This window comes from Physcomitrium patens, chromosome 2 (assembly GCF_059467195.1).
Source record: "Physcomitrium patens ecotype Gransden chromosome 2, ASM5946719v1, whole genome shotgun sequence".
NCBI classification, from domain to species: domain Eukaryota; kingdom Viridiplantae; phylum Streptophyta; class Bryopsida; order Funariales; family Funariaceae; genus Physcomitrium; species Physcomitrium patens.
In genome coordinates, this window is record NC_143411.1 from 10,639,301 (window position 1) to 10,662,311 (window position 23,011).

Sequence of the window (23,011 nt, forward strand, 5' to 3'; positions counted from 1 at the left end):
ATAAATAAATAAGATCATCCTCTGGAGAAGATGTGGCAGGGCTCTCCAACAAAAAGATGCCACTAAGAATTAAGAAATATATTCACATAAGAAAAGGGCCTTCTTATCCAAAAGCTCAAGTAGTGCATTTATTTCAACCAAAGAGTAGAGTAAGAGATCAAGAGAGTGGAATAAAGGACAAGGAAAAAAAAGGCTCAAATAAGCCTAAAAATAAGGGCCTTTCTAATAAGCTTCAATTATATATTGAAAGATCTATTGATATGCAAGAAATTTAAGAAGATAGGATTTTTTGATGCAAAAATTGAATTCACCTTCAAAGAGGTAATTTGCATTGAATTAAAAGTCTTTAATGAGCTTATCATTTATGCTAACAAGAAGTAGAGACAAATAATGGCAGAGGCAATTACAGTGAAGATATTTGACTATTATTTGATTGAAGATGAGAACCAAGAGATAGGACAAGTCTTGTCTTAACTTTCTATACCTAAGTCTAAAGAGATGCTACTTGAAACAAAAAAGGTGACTATTACTAAGATATGAATAAAAACTATTACTGAGCTAAGAATAAGAACTCATCAAATTAAATACTACAACATCAATACCAATTCTTGCAATGATCATTAATAAACAATGTGATTGAACTATTAAACTTTGGACATGAAAAATTTAATAACATTTATTTTATTTTATTTACTACAATTTTTATGGAAGAAAAATGTAAACATCTTAGGAGTAATTTCAACATCCTCATGCTATTTGATTCATGTTGTTTTTGTTGTTGGTTGCATGTTTGGACACATCACTACATTCTTATATGTTGGATTTGTTGTAGAACCAATATGATGAAATGTTGAGTAGAATATATTTTGCATGTGCATTAGAAAATGGGGGTGGTTATCAATCTTGGTCATCCCTTCCACCTTTTGTTTTGTTTGTTTGATTTAATTTGATTTAAATTAAGTGTTTTGTTTTATTTTATTCTCTCCAAATAACCTCTAAAAGAATTAAGACAATGTTTTGTAGTATGGTTGATTTGAGAGGCAAACCATGTTGTGAAGGATGTGGCTCATCATTAGCATTGAAAGTATACATAATGTGGATGCAAGGGGGCATGTGGATGTATTGGCTCCATAAATACCAATGCAAAGGCTTACAATTGATGTATTGAATGTGTGTGAATGGAAGTTGGATGTTCTATGTTGCATGTAAGAAACCACAATATTTTGGAGGGAGCAAGGATTGAGGGATATTGAGGCAATAGGAGTTTTTTATTGTATACATTTTGATCCAAAAAAGAAAAAAAGATGGATACAAGAGGATGATGAAAATGAAGGATGTGGTAGATGTTTGTAATGTGTGGTGGATGTGTGCAAGAGTGAAGGGATATAGGAGACAGGATTGGAGTTTGGGTTAGAACATGAAGGAATGGGGTTAGACGAGCGAAACTCGTGTGGTGGAAAAGCGGGGTGACAAGAACTTCATGTGTTCGCGCTGTGGAGTGGGGTGGGCGAAAAGGGAGGCGCTGTCAGATTATTGCACCGGCCGGGAATCGAACCCGGGTCTGTACCGTGGCAGGGTACTATTCTACCACTAGACCACCGGTGCTCCTGTGCGCAGGGAGTGCCGCATCTCTTGTGGGGATTAAGCCCGAGACACCCGCATGAAAGGTAGAGATATTTATCGCTATATAACAATGACTTTTTAACAGCTGGCTACTCGCAGCCCCTTCCCAGGACCCTGATGGCCGAAATTTCTTTCACATGGCACATACCACAACCCTCTTCTTCCCGCACCGACCCCACCCCCAGTATCCTCCTCGCCTGCCGTGCAGCTGCTACCTCACCACCACGCGGCCTCACCTCCCCCTCCAGGCCACGGCCCCTTCGTTCTTAAGAGCGGGCCATCTCCCTCTCCCACTCTCCACTCCATACGGGCTCCCCCACCATCTTCATTTCATGCATCCTACCCCCCACCTTACATTATTCATCGCTCAGCTCTTGTTTTGTTGCAACTGATTTCACAATCCATCGCTTGCTTGCCCAAACAATTGCAGGTGTCAAAGTAAGAAGATACCTTATAAAAATTAATTGGAGAAGTAGTTCATTACTCAATTAAAGAATGTTGGATCTCATATTTCTCAAGTGTGATGTAGTGGTAATATGGAATATGCCACTTAAGGTTTTGAACCTCTTTGATGAGTGGTTGATTATTGTTCAACACAATCATATGTGCCATCTCTTACAATAATCCAATGTTTTGTAAATGAATACAATACATATTGTTTGAAAATTTTGTTTGTTGTTTTGCTCATTTTTTATTATTATTTTCCTTCTATATAAACAAAGGCTATATTTCTATTGAATTGCATTGCACTAGTGTAAATTTTGGCAATTTGTATTACTAGCCACATACAAAAAGTAAGTAATTTATTTGAACATGAATTTGTATAGAGGCACTTTTTTTTGCTTTTGGCAAGTAAGCATTTTCAGTAAGTATGAATTATCTTATAGAGTTTCATTCAGAAAATTAAATACTTCTCTAATATAAATTTGTGTTGGATCTTTTGGCAAGCAAAGATTTTGGCCATTTTACTAGCATGCATCCAACAAGTAACTATTCTAGATAGTTATTTATATGTGGAATTATGTTTATTTATTTATATAAGGTCACCATGTTGGAGGTCTAAAGTGAGGCATTTTTTCTTGGTTTTATAATTTATATGCACAATTATTATATACAAGATAGGATAAATTAAACATACATGTATTTTGTAACAAACTATTATAGCTTATGAATGTGAATGTTAGTTGTTGATGCCAATTTTTGATATTATTTTATGTTCTTTATATAATTGTAAGTTGATTGTTGATGCCAATATTTAATACAACATATCAGCTCAAGCTTGAAATTATCACCAAATGATTTAGGCAATCTTATATCTTTGACTATCTTAAATATGTAGAAGTGCTTGAGCTTGGCATCATTGCCAAATGAAATGGGCAACTTGATATCTTAATTCACCTTTGGTATGAACAAATGTTCACGCTTGATGTCATTGATAAAAAGAATGTTTATTGTTTTCTTTTAAAAACATACTTTGAAAATAGGTTAAAAATCAAATAACAACATAGGTATAGGTTTGTAAGAAATATAAAATTCTACTTTGACATTTTTTTCTATTTATCATAAAAACTTACAAAAAATGAAAATACTTATAGAATTTTTATAAGTTTCTCCAATTACGCATTCTATGATTTCAAAACTTTTCATGTTTGGGAATAGTGTCAAAGCATCCAAGTCTCTATCTTCTTCATACAAATCTTCCAATTTTTTAAAGGATGCTTTTTTATTCTTTAACTTTGAAATTGTTCTACATTATTTTTGGAAATCATTTTTTCATACAATTTTCTATTTTATTGTCTTTCACTTTATTATAAGTTGGAACATTAAAGGTAAAATATTTATTTTTTATATATACATAGAAATAGTGCTCTACAAACATATTGCTTGTTATATCAAAATAGCACTTCAATTCCAAAAGTAATTCCCAAAAAGTTTTTTTGTTTGTTAGTTGAATTTTAGTCTCTTCATACTAATTATCTATTTAGCATGTCTTTATTAATGAAAAAATCTTTGCTCAATTTAAAAAATAATCCATTTAATAGTTGCTTCAACCTCAATTCAACCTTCATTCAAGTCATACAAACCTCAAGTTCTTTTATTACATATCCATTATTTTTGCATAGATTTGTACATTGACTTCTATTCAATACGTTTTCTTTTTTTTTGAATAAAACCTCCAATATTATAACATAGGCTCAACATTTTCTCTAAATATCTCCTTGAATATCCTCGATCTTAGTTTGATATGTTTGTTTCTATATGTATGGTGGAAATCTTTGAATTAATATACATTTTTTGATCAACTTCAAAATATATACCATAATGATGTCTTCCTTCCTAATATTTCAACTTTATCATTTCACAATACAATCACAATTATACATTAGATTTACATTATCATTTTGAAGCATAATTTTACACTCTTGTTACTATATTGCTACATAAACTTCTATATATACTGTACTCTTAACATACACGTTGAAGCCTATAACCCATATCAGACCTAAAACTACACATTCATCCAAACAACATAACTAGTAGTAATCCAGTGTAACAAATTCCTTAAAACAATAACATGTATTTATACTAAAAATAACTTCTATTATTTCATGATTTTTCTTATTATTACATGTATTACATGATTTTTCTTATTATTTTAGTAGTATATTTGTTTCAAGGCATGTTTTTAAAGACGACATTATTTCTAAATGTTTTTTAATTAAAATCTATTATATTTAATTTTTTTAATGTTGAAAAAAATTTAGCCCAAGAATTTTTGAAAAACAAATTCCAACTAGTTATTGAGTTCTAATGGGAACTTACACTAAATCTATTTTGAAGAGTTTTAAATATATAATTTTTGAAATAATACACCAACTTCTTTTATATGACTTTAGTGTTGATTTTGAATATCTTCCTTTTCACATAAATTTTTAATTATTGTATACATAAACTATTTTGTGTTGAGTCTATCTTAATCATGTTGTATAGAATAATACTTATTGACCCTAAATTATGTATCTTATCCCCACACTACATCCTACAATTAAAAAGAAGATACCATGGTGATAGAGAAAAATGTTATTCCTTGTTTATGATAGTATATGTGAGATTTGATAAGATTTGTTAAAATAAATATGAATAGAAAATAAAACAATGTACAAACTTTGGCATAAACTTGGATAAAAAGCCTTCATGAAATGTAAAATAAAATTGTATCTATTAACAATTTTTTTGTTCTAATTCATTCTTCATTTCAAAACTTCATCTATTATCTTATTTTTGATTATTTTTGATTATTTTTAATTAATTTAAATTTCTGTTTTATGTTATGTAATAAACTTAAAATTTTAGTTAGTACTATCTTGATTACCAAATAAATTTTGTGTTTTTTTTTTAAAAAAAAAATTGTTGATACATTACAGTTTCTTCAACGTACACAGTTGCCATGTTTAAAGCATTCAAATTACTGTATGCTGATTTAGTTTTTCTTAGTTGAGAATGAAATATTTTGCTTCTATTTGACAAAAATTTAGTCACCATGAATATTAGCAATGAGTTTTAGCATGTGACATAATATTTTCCCAAGAGCACCATATCCAAGTAAAATATTGTGATCATATGTTTTATTTATATTTTTTGATTTTAATTTTAGCGCTAACTGGAATTTCTTGTATATTAGAGGGGAGGAGGGCAAATATATGAGATAAACAAGAGGACACAAAAATCCTCTCTAATTGGCTACATCTCTCATTGTTTCATCAAAAGTGAAGCAAAATTAGTTTCCATACGGCAATTCTCAGGACCCCTAACTTTGTTAACTCTTAACTTTCTTCAATTTAGTCAACAGTGATAGCATGGATGTGTGGGAGGGGAAGCATGGGAATCCATGGGAGTCAGGCCAAGTGGAGAGTATTTGTATTACAGTGCTGCTATAAGAACAGTATTGATGATTATTCATGAGAATCTGTTCCAGTGGTAGTAGCTAAGTGGGATGTAGGAAAATATGGGTATGATTTATCCCATGATGTTTCCATGTTCACCTATTGCCTCATCATTCATCATGTTTGGCAAGGATTTGTTTGCTTTCTCTTCATCTGCTGCAGCACAATCAATGAAATAGAGGGCAATGGTGGACCATAGTATTTGTGGTGTCAACATTCCATAACCTAGTGCAACATAGCGAGAAAGAGAGAGAGAGAGAGCAAAAGTATGGGAGAGAAAGTGAGAAAGTAAGAGTAATCGAGCACGTAGTTTCTTTGCAAAGGGCTGTATTGCAAGGAGAATTGAAGTTGAGGGCTTAACCTGGTGACAGATTTGAGTGGAGTGTCAAGTCTGCAATTTTTTGGGATACCATTTGGCATCTAAGGTGATGTTTAAGGTTGGTAAATTGTTTGGGTTACCAATTGAGGCTTTGAGAAAGCAAAATTTTATATTCAAGAAGCAAGCAAGATATAAGCTTGACTGATTTGCTTAGAATACCCTCATCAGCCACATTGATTATTTTAACCAAATTGAGATCATGTTAAGAATGTTTAAGAGAATGAAGGAGAATGGTTTGGAGCTTGATGAATATGTTAATGAACTTTTGCTCAATGTTTTGAATAAGGCAGGGAGAGTGAGGATGTGAAACCAAGGGTAGAAATGGCAGTTAGTGTAGAATGAGTTAAGAGAATGAAACAATATGGAATTTCATTGTGCCTATGTGATCAACTCATTCATAGATTGCAGTTGCACAAAAAGTTCCATGTGCCTGTTTTAGCAAAAACAAAACAACGCATTTCAGAATTATAATGATAAAAACTTAAAGCAAAGCTACATGATGACAAAGTAAATCCATTGTCACAAAGATCATTGCTTCCATCTCTGACATTAAGTTTTTTGTGACAATGGCATGAGTTTAGCCAGTTGATTATAACCTGTATGTTTTGTCTATTATTTTCTCTTTAATCTTTTTTATGGTGAAAATAATAAATATTAATCATTTTGATATTTTTCTGAAATATTAATGATGTTTACTTATAAATATATTTGCAAATATATTTTTAATGGTATGCTATGTCCCAAAATGTATTTTAGGCAATATTAATCTTATTACACACAATGAATTCATAGATGATACAAATCAAAATCTGAATTATTGACTACAATTTTATTATAAGCATTCTATTGGATTACTACCTGTCATATTTGTGAGCTTACTGACCACATTACCATTTTATAGGCAATGAAATTTATCATGCCATGTAAAGATAATATAATTTTCAATAAACTCAAGATTTTTTTCATAATGTTAGCCAAAATCAAATTCTCAATCTACAATAATTTATTTAAAATTATATATATATATATATATATATATATATAACATTATGCCTTGACTTTTAAAATTAATTTAGGAATGTACACTACATAATAAACAACCACTTTTTAAACCAGAATAACAATTCACAAGTTATAGACGTACTAAGTAATATTATCATCAAATTGGAAGCAATTTGAAGTTTAATTTTGAAATTCAAGGCATTAGAAGAATTTTTTCAGTGCTTTAAACTTTAGATTTTCTTTGGCTAAATCTTTATCAAGGTTTATTTCCATGACATTAGAGCTGCAAGTATCAACTCACACAATTAAGCAACAACATTCCCTTCCTTGATTAAACCATACCTCATTAGTACAAGCACACAATTAGCAATTTCCATTTATCCTCCATTTTGCAAAAAGAACAAACAAATTTTTGTCATCCATTAAGCAAAAAACTCTAAACCCTAGACAAAAAAATTCAATCCTAGTGTCAAAATCACTGCCAAAACAAAGAAACCCACAATGCAATAATGATTCGAGTAGGAGAATCTTATCCACAATAATGTTCATTTCCTTTTGGCCCCTCAGGAAAACCCTAAAAAAAGACTACTGGATAATTGGTAACATTTGACCACAATATGCTTACATTTGTAAGCAGTTTGATGTGAATATTTTCCTCTATTTCTCATAGAAAAGGTGTTTCAGCCCGTGGCGATAAGTCTCAGAAGCGCTATCGTCGACACTGCGCAAGCTCCCAGATGTGAAGCATCGTGCTTCACGATCCGATCACATCTTATGAGGAATCAGCGACGAGCATCTTATGAGGAATCAGCGACGCCTTGGCGCGCGGTGTCATGGGCAAAGATCATTAAGACGCCGCGACAGGCTAAGATCAAGCGAAGAATCGTTAAGGTCCATGATGGGACAATCGTGATGTGAACCGGGCTTGAAATCACAGGACAGACCGTAGATGATGTGGGATTTGGAGGAGTGGACACAGCATTCCAGATCGTAGTTGGGTTGCTAGTGTACATACTTTGTTTTTCCAATTCCAGAGCTTAGTTGGGAAGCATGAGCGGCGACGTTCGTCTAACTTTGCAGAATATTGAGTGTCTCGTCGATGTGCTTCTGGGCATCGAAAGCGTTGTTGTAGATCAATACCACCTTGCCGTTCTTGTCGATCACGTACGTGATTCGGCCTGGTACAGTTCCGAAGACGTCCCCGGGAACGGCCCAATCCTTCCGCAGCTTATTGCCCTCGTCGCTCAGCAGAGTGAATGGAAGTCTGTACCTCGCCTTGAATTGCTGCACACCATGTTGGGTTCCGAATCAGTGACGCTTCGACCTTGAGTGAGCATTGAATTCAATTTCGACCAAACAATGTGGGCCGACATTGGCATATACATTTTCGGAGGAAAAAGGAGACTGTTACCTTGTGCAATTCGGGGGAATCGGCACTCACTCCCACGACCTCAGCACCTGCCTTCTTGAACTTCTCGTACGAATCACGAAATGCGCAAGCCTGCTTCGTGCAGGTAGGAGTGAAGTCGGCAGGATAGAAGTAGAGAACCAAATTCTTACCCCTAAACTTGTCTAGATTCACCAGCTTGCCATCCTGGTCCTTCAGTCCAATCGGCGGAACAACATCGCCCACCGAAATCTGCAGCGAGCGTTACAATTACGATTAATCAACAGGCACCCATCCGAATTAGCAATCGACAGGCACGACCTCGAACGGCAACGGCAATTCACGAAGTAGTGCGCGCGCGTGCATCGTACCTTGCAAACGGTGAAGACCGAGGGACGGCGAGACTCGACAGGTCGTGAAACGACAGCCGCGTGAGGGCTCAGAGTGGCGGAGCGTGCGAAAAGCTCAGAGTTCATAAACGATGCGCTGGTGGCGCGATGCCCTGCACAATGGTTGCGACCTGTGTGAGGGGAAATGGCCGGGCCGGAGGCGGAAATCGCTAGAGAAGAAGCGGTCACAGTCGCCATTGTTGTGCTGGAATGGCTCCAACAACAAGCCCACCTGCAAAGCCAAGTGCAGCAATCGTGTGAAGCTCGGGGAACTTGGTGCTTCACAAACACACACACACAGTGGGTGGGGGGTGTTGGAGTGTGCTGCATCGCATAGATGTATGGATAAATTGCAGAGCACGGATGGATGGATGAAATACGGGTGGGGGATAGCAGATGGCGTCGTGGGTGGTGGCGAATGTGTGTACGAGGATGGATCTGGCACGCGACGCCATCGTCGGGCATCCATGGAAAGCATTATTTTTAACTTTTTTTATATTAATTCATTTAAGTGTAATTTTGATCTATATTACATTTTTTATTAAAAATATATGCTATTGAATTATTTGTGAATATTAGATAATAATTGAATTATTTGAAGATATTAGTAAATAAATAATCTATTCTTTTTTATTTCAATATTAAATTTTCATAAAAAGAAACTTGTTATTAAAAATATTTTATACATAGGCTATTAGATTTATTTCATTCTAAATACCAACATACTTACAACTTTGTGTCAAGGATATGAATTAGAAACAATCAAAACATCTATATACTCTTATGATACTATAAAAGGTAGATAATCACTCAAAGATAATATTGTATTAAAATTAGAATGGCTAGTACCAAAGATAAGTAGACTAAAGACTCTTAAAACTAGACTAAGAATAAGAAAGGTATTGACAAGAGTGAAGAAAGCTTTATTCTTGCCTCCATATATATTGTCTAACTAGGAGCTACATGACAATATTTTATAAGACCTTCCAAACATGTCAAGGATATATACCTAACTTGCATGACAAGTTTCCTACATGTGCAACACATGACCAACTTGTACTATTAGTTGTCAACATGAGCAACACATAGATAACTTGTTGGCAAAATTTCCAACCTACCAATCACCTATAGATATGTATAAAGTCAAATTTGCATCTATCTAGCTTCTAAGAAGCTTCTCCATAAGTTGTTTTCAATTCTACTTACTTTTGTATAATTCCTTTAATCTAAATAATTAATAATATAATTATATATGTTTGTGATATTTTGCATGAAATGGTCCAAATTAAAATAGAAGATAGTAATAGATTAAAAAATATATATAATAATTATTAAATAAATTATATAATAATAATATGAGATGGTATATTTAAATTTATATAGTTTAATATATTTTATATCTATTATTAGATAAAAGATAAATAATAATAATATTATTTTATTGATAAAATTTTAAAATTTTCTATTTAAATCTAATCTAAATCAATAAGAAAACATTATATAGCTAAAAAATAGAAGTAAATTTTTTAAATTATTTTCAAGAAAACTTTTAAAATTTTGTAGTTTAGATATGTGTCATAAACAAGATAAAATAATTTTCTAGCAAGAAGAGTTTAATTTTTTTTGATATTTATTAGATGTTGTTTTTTTAATATAATATAATAGATAGAATTTATCTTTTTCATTTTTATTATTGCAATAGAAGAAATTAATTCAAAGTGATTTAAATTATATATTAAATTTATATATTTTTAGAAATAAAAAAATTATTTTTGTATTTATAAAAAAATAAATATTTACATATTTGAAGTTGATTTGGTTGAAATAGTTCAATAAGGAGAATTTATTCATAGTAGAAATCCAAGCATGAAATTATAAGCAATCAAATAAAATTATTTAATCACAGAAATTTATATTTTTTTAAAATAATATTTACAAACCAACCAAAAGTTATTTTTTTATCTTCTTAAAACTTCAATTAATAATTTTCAATTGCAAATATTATCTAATAGGTAATTATTTTAAATATATATATATATATATATATATATATATATATATATATATATTTACTAAAAATTTTAAAATTATTTATTATAATAAAATTATACGTAATTTTTTATTTTTTTCTATTTTTTTCTATTATATTACAATAAAAAATTTACAAATCTTTTAGAAACAAAAAAATATGGTATTATTTTCTAAGTAATGACTAAAAATATTTAGGCAATTAAAAATAATATACAATTAATATCACAATTTAATTTATACAATATTACTATATTAATAAATTTATAATTTTTTTATTGCTTTATATTTTATATTATTTTGATAGATTAATTTTATTTAAATAATTATTACTATTAATATATAAAAAATATATAATTGGAAATCAAGTTTATAAACATTATGAAGTTTAAAAAAAAATGATAGAAAGATATATTAATGTTTATATATAAATATGATTAAATTTTTTTAATATATATATATATATATATATATATATATATATATGCTAGATCATATATATAGAAATAAGAATAAGAACTTTCTAACTCTTATCAAATCTTTTCTTGCTTTTAATCTAGTTTCAATAGTTTTTAGTTTTTTAGTCATAGAAATAGTCATTCTAGTTTTTTCTTAAATGTACATATTTAATTATTTCTTTTTTGTTTCTTTCTTTAAAAAACATCTCACTTGGTTATTTACATTCTTTAAGCTCTTATTTTTTAAAAAATTGACAAGAATATACTTACAATATCAAAAATTTATTTTTTCTTGATTAAAAGTAGATTGTTTTATTTTCTATAAAATTCTTTTTATAGATGTAGCAATAGATGGTCATAATAGCTTTGTAATATTTAATAAAATTAGATCTTTTCTAATCTAATCATTTAGGTTTATTGTAGTTAAAAAAAATATAATCCTTTAATAGATTAGATTTTTTATAGTCTTAAGTTTTTTCAAAGCATAACTAAGAGTTTTATCAAGCAAGTAAAAATTTATAAGTCTAGTCCAATCAAATTTTTATTTTTAAGTACAAGGCCTTTCATATATGCCACAAAAGAAGGATAATCTCTTTTTAATTATGCCACACCTATTTCTAATGATGAAAAGACTTCAAGTGTCATTTCAAACTAATATTAAGGTTATCAAGATATTTTTAAGAAGAAAAATGCATATATTCTTTCAAAGCATTTTCTTTATAAATGCTCAATTGATCTTCAAGAAAGAACTCAACTATCATTTAGACTAATCTATAGTTTATCACAAAATGAATTGCCTAAAGTCAAAGAATATATTGATGAGAACCTAGCCAATAATTTTTCACAGTATTCTAAATCTCTAGCAAGAGCTCCTATCATTTTAATGAAAAAAAATATGGATGACAATAGATGACTATAGATATATATAAATTATTGAGGACTTAATAAGATTACCATCAAGAATAAATATCCTCTACTTTTGATATTTGGACTTTTTAATGAATTGAATCAAGCTAAGAAATATACAAAAATAGATCTATGAGGAACATAAAATTTGATACATATTAAAAAAAGAAATGAATAAAAGATTATATTTTGAACTAAATATGCACATTTAAAATACAATATCATACTTTTTGGACTTACAAATGCTCCATTTACTATTCAACATCTAATGAATGATGTCTTTTAAGAATTTTTAGATGATTTAATAGTTTGTGATTTAGATAACATGTTAATTTGCTCTAAGAATATATAAGAGTATAAACTTCATGTTTGTTGTGTATTATAAAAACTTAAAGATATATAATTATGCAACAAGATAAAAAAAAATATATATATTTTATACTATTTAAGTTGAATTTTTTAGATATATTATTTCTAATAATAGTTTTATGATAGATATTAAGAAAATTTAGACTATCATAGATTAGAAGATTTCAAAAATAATAACAAAGGTAAAATCTTTTTTATGATTCATCAATTATAGTCAAATTTTATCAATAAAGTTGCAACTCCACTTACATATTTGATCTATAAAGACAAACTTTAGTATATCATATAAACAAAGATCATCAAATTTAATACATTAAGTACTACAAACTAATCACAAAGTATGAAATTTAAATCAAATATAAATATACATCTAATACACTTTCAAGGAAAGATTAGAAATCTATACCAAACTAAGTCAAGCTATCTCTTATATCACAAAAGAAGAATCTAAGAATGTAAGTATCAAAATAAAATAAACCCTAAAGCTTTATTAAAATGGCTAAATTACCATAGCCAAGCAAACCTTTAGAACAAGTTCTTCTATTCTCAAAATCACTCATAAGACTTGACTTGATAAGAATGTTAGGTCAATAATTTTTTTTCTTCCTAAATATTTAAATTTTAGTTGATTTGAATAAAATCAGCAAACAAAAAAAATATTAATAGATAAGAAATCTCTAATAAAATTAAACTACATACATTTGATGAAATTTGGTACTCTATGTCATATCACATGACTGTTGTTGTGTAAACATAGATTATTATACAAAAGACATTGAATACTACAAAATAATTATAAAATATATAATTTAAATTAAATACAAATATACATCCAACACACTTTTAAATGCCCTCTTTATCAAGAAGACCTATCAACTACCTTCAAAAAGAACAAAGATTATAGTAAATGACATATTTAATTTGTCGCAGTCTAGATTTCTTCAACATTTGATCATTACTTCTTATGGAACTTATTTCTAAAAGAAGAAATAATATTATAGATATATCAATTTATTTCATTAATTTTTTAAATAATATGAATAAGTGGGAGTAAGTAAAATTAAATAAATTTAATAATATCTTATAAACAAACTTTTTAGAAGTTTTATAGATGTGGATTTATTTTTATACATTTTTGTAGGTGATTGGTAGGATAAAACCTTGGCCAACAAGTAAGCCACATGTTATACATACTAGCTACTTGTAGTATAAGTTAGACATGTGACACACATATAAATAAACCTATTTTTTAAATTAGATATATATCTTACAAGTTGGACATGTATTGGAGGTCCTATAGAACGTCCAGACATAGCTCCTAGTTAGATAATATATATAGAGGTAAGAGAGAGAACTTTCTCACTCTTATCAATTCTTTTCTTATCTGTAGTCTAATTTTAATAATTTTTAATATTCTAGTATTTAGCACTAGTCATTCCAATTTCTTCTTGAATATACAAATTTACTTTTTTGTTTTGTCATCTCTCTTTGAGAAAGGTCTCACTTGGTTATTTACATTCTCTAAGTTCTTGTGTATAACAAATTATCATAAAAGAGTATATACAAAAATCAACAAAAAATCATCAAAAATAATAATATCACATAATATTTTATTAAATAAATTCTAACATTCTTTATATTTCAAAAATTATAATTAATTATTTTTATAAATTCATAAACCTATAATTCTTGTAATTATAAATAAATACTTAACAAAACAATATAAAAATTGACACAGTTTGTTAAAAGGATTTTTTTTGTATTTTTTTCAATTAATTTAAAACAAAAAGGACCGTGCTATTCTTATCCTATATTAGATATACTCTTTTTAAAAGTAAATAAATAAAAAAAATAAAAAATTGATAGAATTGAAGTTGGTCAGAAAAGAGTGTTCAAAAACCTATCAGATATTTATAAGACTCGTCCAAAAATCTATCTAAACAAATACACATACAGTAATGTAATGCTGAAGAGATGGGTAAAATTATCGCCATCAAGGTGCCTATGATGGGGTGCCAATGCGGCTAAGAAGTGTTAGAATCAATGCCCTTTTTTTATTTTATGTTTTAGTTGTGGGATTCAGTGGGTGAATGTCAAGTTGTGGACGGATTGTTATTCTACAGATCCCCTGCCTCACAATTGCTAATGTCTGTTTCTCTGTATTCGCTGACCATAACCGTATCTCTTTTATAATAGAATGGCAGACAGTCCTGCAAAGCACAATGCACTCTTGTGTTTTGGCAGGAAAGGATGTTGACACAATTCAATCATTCCGAGAAACTCTCTGAATCAAACTCTCTTTGATAGTCCTGACTAATTTGGTTTTTCTAAAACAGGGTGACACTGAGAATCCCTTCAAGTCATTGAAGTTTGCATGGACTGTGAAGTTCCTCTTGTGATGCAACTTGTCCACATCACAGTTCATGTGCTTCAGGGAAGTTCAATTAGCAAGCTTTGCTTGCACGGTTTTCGTTTCTGGAATAGATGATTGCTTGAAGCTGTCTGTATCTGTGGAGAGGTAAGGTTGGGACGATATCTGGACGGTGAACAGAAGAAAAAAGACGGAAAATTGAGTTTTATGTATTCCGACAGTATGATTCCTCCTTACGCAACAATGGTGGATCCGCCTGTCTACGAGAAGCGTGCCGACGCTTTACTCCCACCTTGGTTGAAGGACGAACCCGAAATCGTAACCGGTCGCAGCCATGATCCAGATGCTTTTATGCCCTGCAACTCACAAACTGCTCCATTCGCTACTTTTCACAACCTTCCGAGTCCCCTTGAGGTATGGTTTTCTCTCGGTTGTGTATAGCATGGTTGAAATGCAAACATGTTGCATATCTGCTCCTGTTTGCATCCCTAACACTGGAGTGATCTCATCCAACATAGCAGCTTGTGTCCAGTTTGCTAAAACTTGTAATTTTAACACACCTTGGAAGACTGCCGTGTTAAGTTTTGTAGACACAGTATCCCAAAGTTTATTGATTTCTGATCATGTAAGTCTGAAGGAAACGGATCTTTATTGCAATTTTCACGTCATCACATGGAACGGTAAATGCAAACCAAAAACTGGGTCACAAGGATCTGACTTCCAACGTACTAAGTTCCGTGATGTCTTGCGATGTGAGTTTTGGATTACGAAGGCTTACAGTGTCCCTTTGAAGATCTCCTTGGTGGTTTTGAAACTTTGGAGACTTTTGCAAGAATCCATAGGATACCTGCGACGATATCCGGTTGAGGTTGCTTGCTGCTGAGAACTTATGGTGGTTGCGGTTATTGCAGTACGATGGACCATTGACTGAAGCACCATGGAACAAAGAGACACCAGTGAACCCCACTTACCGAGGCCCATACCCCAACGAATACCGTCATTCCTCACCGTTTGCTATTACAGATAATTACAAACAGCCACCGCAGGTTTGCGTACAAGAGCTTTATCAAGGGTCTGGAATTTACTTGACCTGTCCATGTGGTCGTGATAAGCATAAATATTGTTCACAACGTGAAAGAATGTATAGGTGAGCGTTTTTTTTTTTTTTTTTTTTTTTTGTTTTCCTGAACGTCGGCGGTTGGTGTTCATTCAAAATGTTTCAGTCTGTTTGATTAGCAAACAACTCCCAACTTCATAAACTGCCGAAGTTTGTTAGAATTTGCAGCTTTTTCAAACGATGATATGCTGCATTTTGTGAAATCGGGAAATTCAACATCCAATGTGACTATTGCAATAGCATCTACGTTTTCGTTAGTGCCACAACAATGCAGTTCATGCAATTGCTGCTGTCCAATCATAACTTTTGGCAAACTGCTTGATTGTCTGTCTGCCTCCCAGCAACTTCGAGATAGAGACGATGCGCCTTGGGACAAAAAATTGCCTGATCAGATACCAGTCCGGGGTAGTGGAGTCCATGAGCATTCCAATTTGCCATCCTCACAGACTGCCCCGTTTGCGACGACTGAAAACTTCGAGCATCAAAAGCAGGCAAGTCCTCAACCCTCCAATACATTCTTTGATGATGATGATTGATTTGGGAAAACCCTATTTGCACGCCGAGAATTTGCACTCCAAAGAACCCACACGATGAGTTTAAGTCGTGGGAATCCAACGGTGATGACTCCGCGAATGCTGATGGTGCACTCAGTACGACGGGCCGATGCCGGATGCTCCATGGAATAAAGACCAGAGGCCAGCCTCTCAACAAAAAGCGCCAAATGAAGATTACTCGAAGAACGTCCCTTACGCAACTGCTGAAAATATGGGTCATCAAGAAAAGGCAAGAATGACAACACTTCCTTCTACCTCTTGGTACAATTGACGCCCAATTGCTTGGATTTGATCGTCCAACAGAAGGTGACTGCTCCATCTAAATTTAGATCAGGAATTTTCTGGGGGTGTTATCAGTCAACAAGGGAGATCGAAGTAGCTCCATGGAATAAGTTCCAGTCTCCCGTAAATTCAGGCAAGGGCAATGAATACCACGGGCCTACAGGCTCCGCCAACTCTCACACAGCTCCATATGCTACCTTAGACAATCGCACTATTCCAAAGGTTATATATTTCCCTCACTTGTGTGTCCATACAATTGTTTGAAGACCTAACCCAGAAGTGTTCGTCTTGCTTTGCGTTAGTCCAAGTTCTGTGCTTCTCGCTTAAGTCACAGTAGCAAGTAAACACACCCATGGAGGAGACGTTGGACGAGAAAACATTGAGCTTGAGGTCATCGGAGTTCTTTCTTTTGGGTTCCCTTCGTTGTGTGGTGATAACTGTTGGTTACTGCTTCAGCCGAACAGAGCTGCGGGATTTCAAGCGCCATGGGATCGAGATGAAGTGCATTACAAAAGGGTAAAGTCTCACTATTTAACATCAAAAAATTAGTTTCAACTTCATGGATTGGAGGTATCGATGACATGTGTGACTGCAATGTGTGCATTATTTTGGCTGTATGTGTCCTGGGGTTTGCTCCACGAATGCATAAGTTCGCTTAAATTTTGTGTTTTTCATTGCATTCGAGTTTAGGCCATGGTTGGTAACTGCACTAAAGCAACATCCTCAATCTTTGAGTATGCAAAAGATGCCAAAATGAGGTAACTAAAAACTCATGCATAATATTTGCATGGATATGATGCAGTTTCCACCGCGATTCGTTTCTGGAGATGAAGGCTTCTTCAGTGCTCCCTATGCAACGGAACCTAGATGAACTTCCGTTCTTGGTAAATCTTTATGCCCCTCCAACAACAATATTTTGTTCCCTTGATTCAAAACTTAGTTGGTTGTGTATCATTTGGCCAGCTAAAAGTTGGTTGTAGAATCCATGTTGGTAATATCATTTACCTGCCTGCGAATGAGATCCGCAGCTTGAAATGCGAAAACAAGCAGATGTGGCATTCATTTTCTGCAAATTCATGTTTTCGAGATCCAAACCACGTGCAGGAAAGGTATAGCTGTGGAGCTTTCATGTGAGCGCGATACTGTGAATTGGGTGCTTGTGGCTTGATGATTTTTCATCGTGACAATAATCGATGAGCTATCATTGTCAAGTTTATAGACAACATTGCTGTGACTCTCGGTTGGCGAGTCAAGTAACCAGACACCCGAAGACATGCAACTGCTTTTGAATAAGTTTAGTAGTCGTCATTGGTGGAACTCTCAGAAACCAACTCGTTGCAAAGGTAATGCTAAGTTCAGTCGATTCAGAAATCAAGCGAGAATGCACCACATGCAAATCACAACAATTCTTTATTGCAAGAAACTCGTAAAGGCGCTTGCAGGAGATTTCTTGACTCCCGTAGGAACACCATGAGCGTCACAAGCGTGAAAAATATAAATAAAAAGAATATTGTATTTTTGCAGCGAATGGAACTCTGTCACATTTAGAAACCAAAACCCTTTCGCATCTTCACTGCACCGAATCTTGAAGAATACACCAGCATTGCAGAGGATGATAGCATGTGAACCGTCCACATTTCAATTGGACAGAAACAAAAGATTACGCAGCAAATGCCAAAAAGAACACATCCTCTAGAAGTGAGTAAAAAAAGGTCAGGCTTTGGTGTCAGAACAGATACTCCGGAGGGCAACTTAATTCTAATCATTAACACTACGAAGGTTTTTGGACCTGCTGTTTGCGGAAAAGTCAAAAGGTCGTCGTTCCATCGATGAAGAGCTCGTCTGTTGAGCCGCTCAATTCCACGAACTTCGAAGCCCCCATCAACTTGCAACCCCACTTATCATAAGGCAGGGATCCAGTGGAGCTACATCCTAGTGCTCTGATTGGTGCATGGATAGGGTCGCTGCACACTTGTACACTCTCAGCTGAGAATCAGGATAAGGCTCGCCGCAGACTCCTACTCTTTGGCATCTCTAAATCTGCCAACCCGCCAAGTAGCTCAAGACCCTTGTCCACGCTCATCCCGGAACATCGCAATCTCAATCAGGAAGAAGGAGAACAGGAAACCTTCGGTATGGGTTCAGTCTGTCACATTGCCTACTCCGGTGCTGTGATCTCAGCGTAGAGTCTGACCTCACAAGGGATGATGTGTGAGGCGACGTGAGATAGTGGGTATTTGAAGAGGATCTCTACTTATTTTTGTAGTCAGTAATGGGAATTATGATGACGTCTGAAGTGCTTTGGTGTTGAGCATGATGGTGAATTGGGATTTGACGAATTTGATAAATTGGGTTTGAGCTGTGGGTAGTGGTCGGGAGCTATGGCAGCAGTGTCGACGACGCGTGCCTTGTGTGCTCCTGCATTGGCAAGTCCCATCTTCAGGGATCCCGCGTCTCCGTTCTTGTGCGGGAATGCTGTGGTCTCAATTCCTCCTCGAGCTGCTACCCCGGCAACTGCAAACAAGGTAAGCGCTACATTGAAATCGGGCGAACGATTTTCTGAGGGCAGTGTTGGCGAGTAATTGATATTGATTTCAAGGTAGGTATTCCGAGTTTGAACTTTTAGAATGAGGTGGTTAGATTATAGAGCGGTATCACTGGAGGCTCGCGTGGGCGAAGAAGGTTCTCGAAAAAGGAGACTTTTTTGCTGTGCTCAGTTTGAGTTGATGTCGAATTGCAGTTGTAATTTATTTGCGCAAGCCCGTTCTGCAACCTTATTGGAGTTATTGCATTGTAGTATAGCATTTGGGGAGTTGGTTTCTGACTCAAAATCTTGTCGCATTGTAGACTTCAACTGTGCAAATTTCTGCCAATTTCTGTTTTTCTAGTATTCTTGATGAATGGTTTGTTTTTAGCGATTGTAGAATCCCATGCAAGTCCTGGTTTAATAAGTTGTGATTGTGGGTAGTGTGGGGTGCGGTGCCAAGCAAGCGAGAAAGATGAAGTGACGGTAACTCGAAGAAATATCATCAGTCTATCTGCTTCACTTGTGGCAGTAAGTATTTCTTCAACACCTAAAAGCATTTCTCTTAATGTGGCCTCAGCAATCTGATTTCATCACGAGCACGCCGGTCTTTTGACGCCAGATTGAAGATTCTTGTTCTCGCCATTGATAGAGGGACATGTAAAAGAATTTCCTACGTCCTATTGGAAGTCTGTAAACATGAGTGGGTAAATTGCAAATGGATTTGGCAGTCTGGTGTCTGGACCTCGACTTCTGGATGTGACGAAGCGCAGGCTGCTGACATTATACAGAGGCAACAACGTGGCATTTTTCTCAGTGAGCTTAATCCTAAACCTTGAATCAAATTTTATGTTCTTTTCGAGTGATGTAGTAGTGTTCATTTAGTGATCTACACAGGCTTCATTTTCTACGAAAAGCGATATGAACTAATACAAATGGGCTTGTCGTGTGGTGTGCATGAAGCGAGTGTGAAAGACAAGCTCAGAGTGGAGATAGGGGTATGATTTCTTCTCTAAACCTTAATTTATATCTTCCATGCACCGCTGTAATCGAAGTAATTTCTCGCCACTTGGGTCGCCCAGCATGTCTTACTTAGCTCAGCTGTGGTACCTGATGCATTGCTTCAGGCAAATCCCGATATTATTCCAGATCTTCTCAAGTTGGCGCTCAATGATGCCTTAACCTATGACAAGGTCAGCCTCTTGGTTTGTGTGTGACCAATCCATCCTCATATTCTTTTCTATTCTATGTAGATCTCAGTGTTGCATTTCACTGCTTCCTGTTTCTTCCTTTTTCACAGAACTGGGCACGTTCTGAACGCATGCCTATGTCACACAGGACTCAAAGACTGGTGGGGCAAATGGTTCTATTCGGTACGGTATGTCTCGAATCTTGTCTTGCCGGAGTGTTTTATGTTGCGAAGACGATGAATTCAAACCTCAGATTAAATACTAAGGAGGTTCCCTTCAGGTCTGACTTTGTTGAAGTGCAGTGCAGAGCTGAACAGGCCAGAGAACAAAGGACTTGACAAGGCAATGAACTTCTTGGAAAATATCAAGAAGAGTATTGACGAAGCCGCTGCAACTAAGGGTGGTCCTATTTCATATGCGGACCTTATTCATATTGCTGGTATTTGTCTCTAGACGCTTACACTTCGCTCGGTGTCCCTCCAGTTGTGGGCTCTCCTCAACAACTAAAAGAAAAATCAATCTTCTTCTTGGTGTCTCTCCGGTTGGAGTTTCCCTAGAATTTAGTGGAGAAATAATCTTCTTGACTTTGTCACCTTAAGTGGAGGTTTCCGCTCATCCTATTTTAAACGATTGATTGTTGATTTACGATGTTTAGCACAAGCTGCTGTGAAGCGTACCTTCATCCAATCAGCGGTTCGCAAGTGCGGTGGTGACCAGAAAAAGGGAGAGCAACTGTACACCGCTTATGGCTCAACAGGGCAGGTTAGCTGCATACCTTACTAAGAATGTCACATTCAAATCCGGTTTAAGAACCAGGCTGGTGTGGAAGTTCTGTTCTGAGTTTTTGGCATCTCTGGGCTATTGATTATTGACAATTGTTTCTGTTGTGATTCAGTGGGGACAATTCGACAAGTTGTTGGGCCGAGCTGATGCTGGGGAGGCTGATCCCGAAGGTAGGGTACTGTCATGGGAAACTGCCTCAACTGCCGAGATTAAGGATAGATTTGCTAAATTGGGCATCAAGCCGAGACAGGTGAGTTGATTTTTCACTGGTCAAATACCTCAGGAATGTTTAAGCCTTTCAGCCCTTGTGTTTTATTGTAAATGAGGTTGCTCGTAAGCTCTGAATTTTTATTTTAAGACCCGTGTAAGCAACTTTGAATCTACATGTGCAGATTGCTGTCCTATCAGCTTTCTTGGGACCTGATCAAGCTGCAACAGAAGTGAATCTAGCTACAGATCCTGATTTTGCACCGTGGGTGAAGAAGTACCAAGACAGTAGGGATACAGTCTCACAGACCGACTACGAGGTAAGACTCGTATCAGAGGAGCTAAATAGTTACTCCAATGCAATATTTTGTCATTTTTTGTTCCCTTGTTCTATTCTATTTTTTTATGTGCTGCCTGGGGTCAGGTTAGGATATTGAGGGCAACTAAGATATATTTCATTTACAATTATGTAGGTACTCATGTCGGACATTGTTTGTGGTAGGTGGACTTAATTACAACATTTACGAGGTTGAGTGTCATCGGCCAAAAGAATATCAACTACGAAGCATATTCGTACAAACCGAAAGGTGCTCTCAGATTCTAGACAGATGGTCTTGCTCTTGCTGCTCAACGTCTCAATAATGCCTACAGGTTAAAAGCTATTACAGTACAGATCAGTGAGTGTTGAGTAGTCTGAAATCCTTGAGGTGAATGCCTCCGGAAATTTTGTTGAGTTTTTCTCTACCAGGTCTGTGCACAAGAATTAGCTTCATGTTGCACTCTGAATTTAATCTGCTCCTTTCAATTCCACGCTGAAGTAAACAATGATGCGAAATCCTGATTCGTTGTTTATTCGTGACTGTTTTTGATTGAGAGTGACCACATACAATTGGGATATGTATAGATCACACTAGTGTTTAAAGTGGATAAGTCTGGGTCTGCATGTTTATTTATAGAGGAAGTGTCAACTTCTTACAAAGGTATGTGAATTCAAAATTTAAAAGACGAATATTTATTAAAATAAACAATACTTCAGCTTCAGCTTTGGTAGAGCCAATTTAGGAACAACTCACATACTGCCCTCCAAAATTTGCTTGAATTTTGAAAAAAAATATTACGTATTAAATTATGAACAAAAATAACTAGTTCCATGTAAAACAAAAATAACAAAAATAACTGATTTCATGTACTAAGAAAGTAAAGAGTCTTGAACTAATATTAAAATACAAGAAAGGTATGGACAAGATCATGAATAACCTCAATTTTTTAATACATATTAATAAAAAGACAATGCTTTTATTATTTATTTTTGAAATGTATACACTTCTAACTGAAATTTTCATGGTCATATGGTATACATAAAAAAATCACACACATATATTTATATCTAAAAAGCTTTTTTTTTTTTTTTTTTTTTTTTTTTTATTATGTTTCTTGGAAAAGACATATCTATCTTACATGTTTCTCTCCACTATTTAATTTTGTTTACTTTCCATAA

At 34.1% G+C, this 23,011-nt stretch overlaps 3 protein-coding genes, 1 long non-coding RNA gene and 1 other non-coding gene across 9 annotated transcripts; 2 read left to right on the forward strand and 3 right to left on the reverse strand.

The window, feature by feature from the left end:
* Positions 1–1,249: 1,249 nt before the first annotated feature.
* On the reverse strand, positions 1,250–4,200 carry LOC141045084 (uncharacterized). Its single transcript, XR_012216995.2, has 2 exons — positions 2,074–4,200; positions 1,250–1,973 (listed from the first exon to the last, which is right to left on the reverse strand). It is a non-coding gene; the product is annotated as an uncharacterized LOC141045084 (long non-coding RNA).
* Positions 1,535–1,605, reverse strand: TRNAG-GCC (transfer RNA glycine (anticodon GCC)). The gene has a single exon. It is a non-coding gene; the product is annotated as a tRNA-Gly (tRNA).
* Positions 4,201–7,441: 3,241 nt separating the features above from the next.
* On the reverse strand, positions 7,442–9,021 carry LOC112294362 (peroxiredoxin Q, chloroplastic). The gene is made up of 3 exons (XM_024544691.3): positions 8,707–9,021; positions 8,360–8,587; positions 7,442–8,232 (listed from the first exon to the last, which is right to left on the reverse strand). The coding sequence occupies exons 1-3, from the start codon at positions 8,920–8,922 to the stop codon at positions 8,017–8,019; spliced, it is 660 nt and encodes a 219-aa protein (XP_024400459.1). The 5' UTR covers positions 8,923–9,021; the 3' UTR covers positions 7,442–8,016.
* A 5,359-nt stretch (positions 9,022–14,380) lies between these two features.
* On the forward strand, positions 14,381–18,337 carry LOC112279026 (uncharacterized). 5 transcript variants are annotated; one of them, XM_024513061.3, is made up of 9 exons: positions 14,381–14,518; positions 14,822–15,270; positions 15,768–15,902; positions 16,315–16,464; positions 16,625–16,756; positions 16,885–17,031; positions 17,266–17,325; positions 17,612–17,693; positions 17,914–18,337. In XM_024513061.3, the coding sequence occupies exons 2-8, from the start codon at positions 15,064–15,066 to the stop codon at positions 17,678–17,680; spliced, it is 900 nt and encodes a 299-aa protein (XP_024368829.1). In that variant the 5' UTR covers positions 14,381–14,518; positions 14,822–15,063; the 3' UTR covers positions 17,681–17,693; positions 17,914–18,337. The 5 variants fall into 5 exon arrangements, 4 of the variants coding, with proteins under 4 accessions (XP_024368829.1, XP_073395584.1, XP_073395585.1 ...); XM_024513060.3 differs by lacking the exon at positions 14,381–14,518 and having other exon boundaries at positions 14,531–15,270; XM_073539483.2 differs by lacking the exons at positions 14,381–14,518; positions 16,885–17,031 and having other exon boundaries at positions 14,525–15,270; positions 15,768–16,003.
* LOC112276544 (thylakoid lumenal 29 kDa protein, chloroplastic) lies at positions 18,083–22,365 on the forward strand. The gene is made up of 13 exons (XM_073532140.2): positions 18,083–18,268; positions 18,769–18,942; positions 19,179–19,334; positions 19,778–19,864; positions 20,065–20,149; positions 20,297–20,331; positions 20,461–20,526; positions 20,672–20,706; positions 20,826–20,962; positions 21,179–21,285; positions 21,419–21,556; positions 21,699–21,833; positions 22,016–22,365. Exons 1-13 carry the CDS (start codon positions 18,083–18,085, stop codon positions 22,115–22,117), a joined length of 1,443 nt encoding a protein of 480 aa, XP_073388241.1. The 3' UTR covers positions 22,118–22,365.
* The last annotated feature ends 646 nt before the right edge of the window (positions 22,366–23,011 follow it).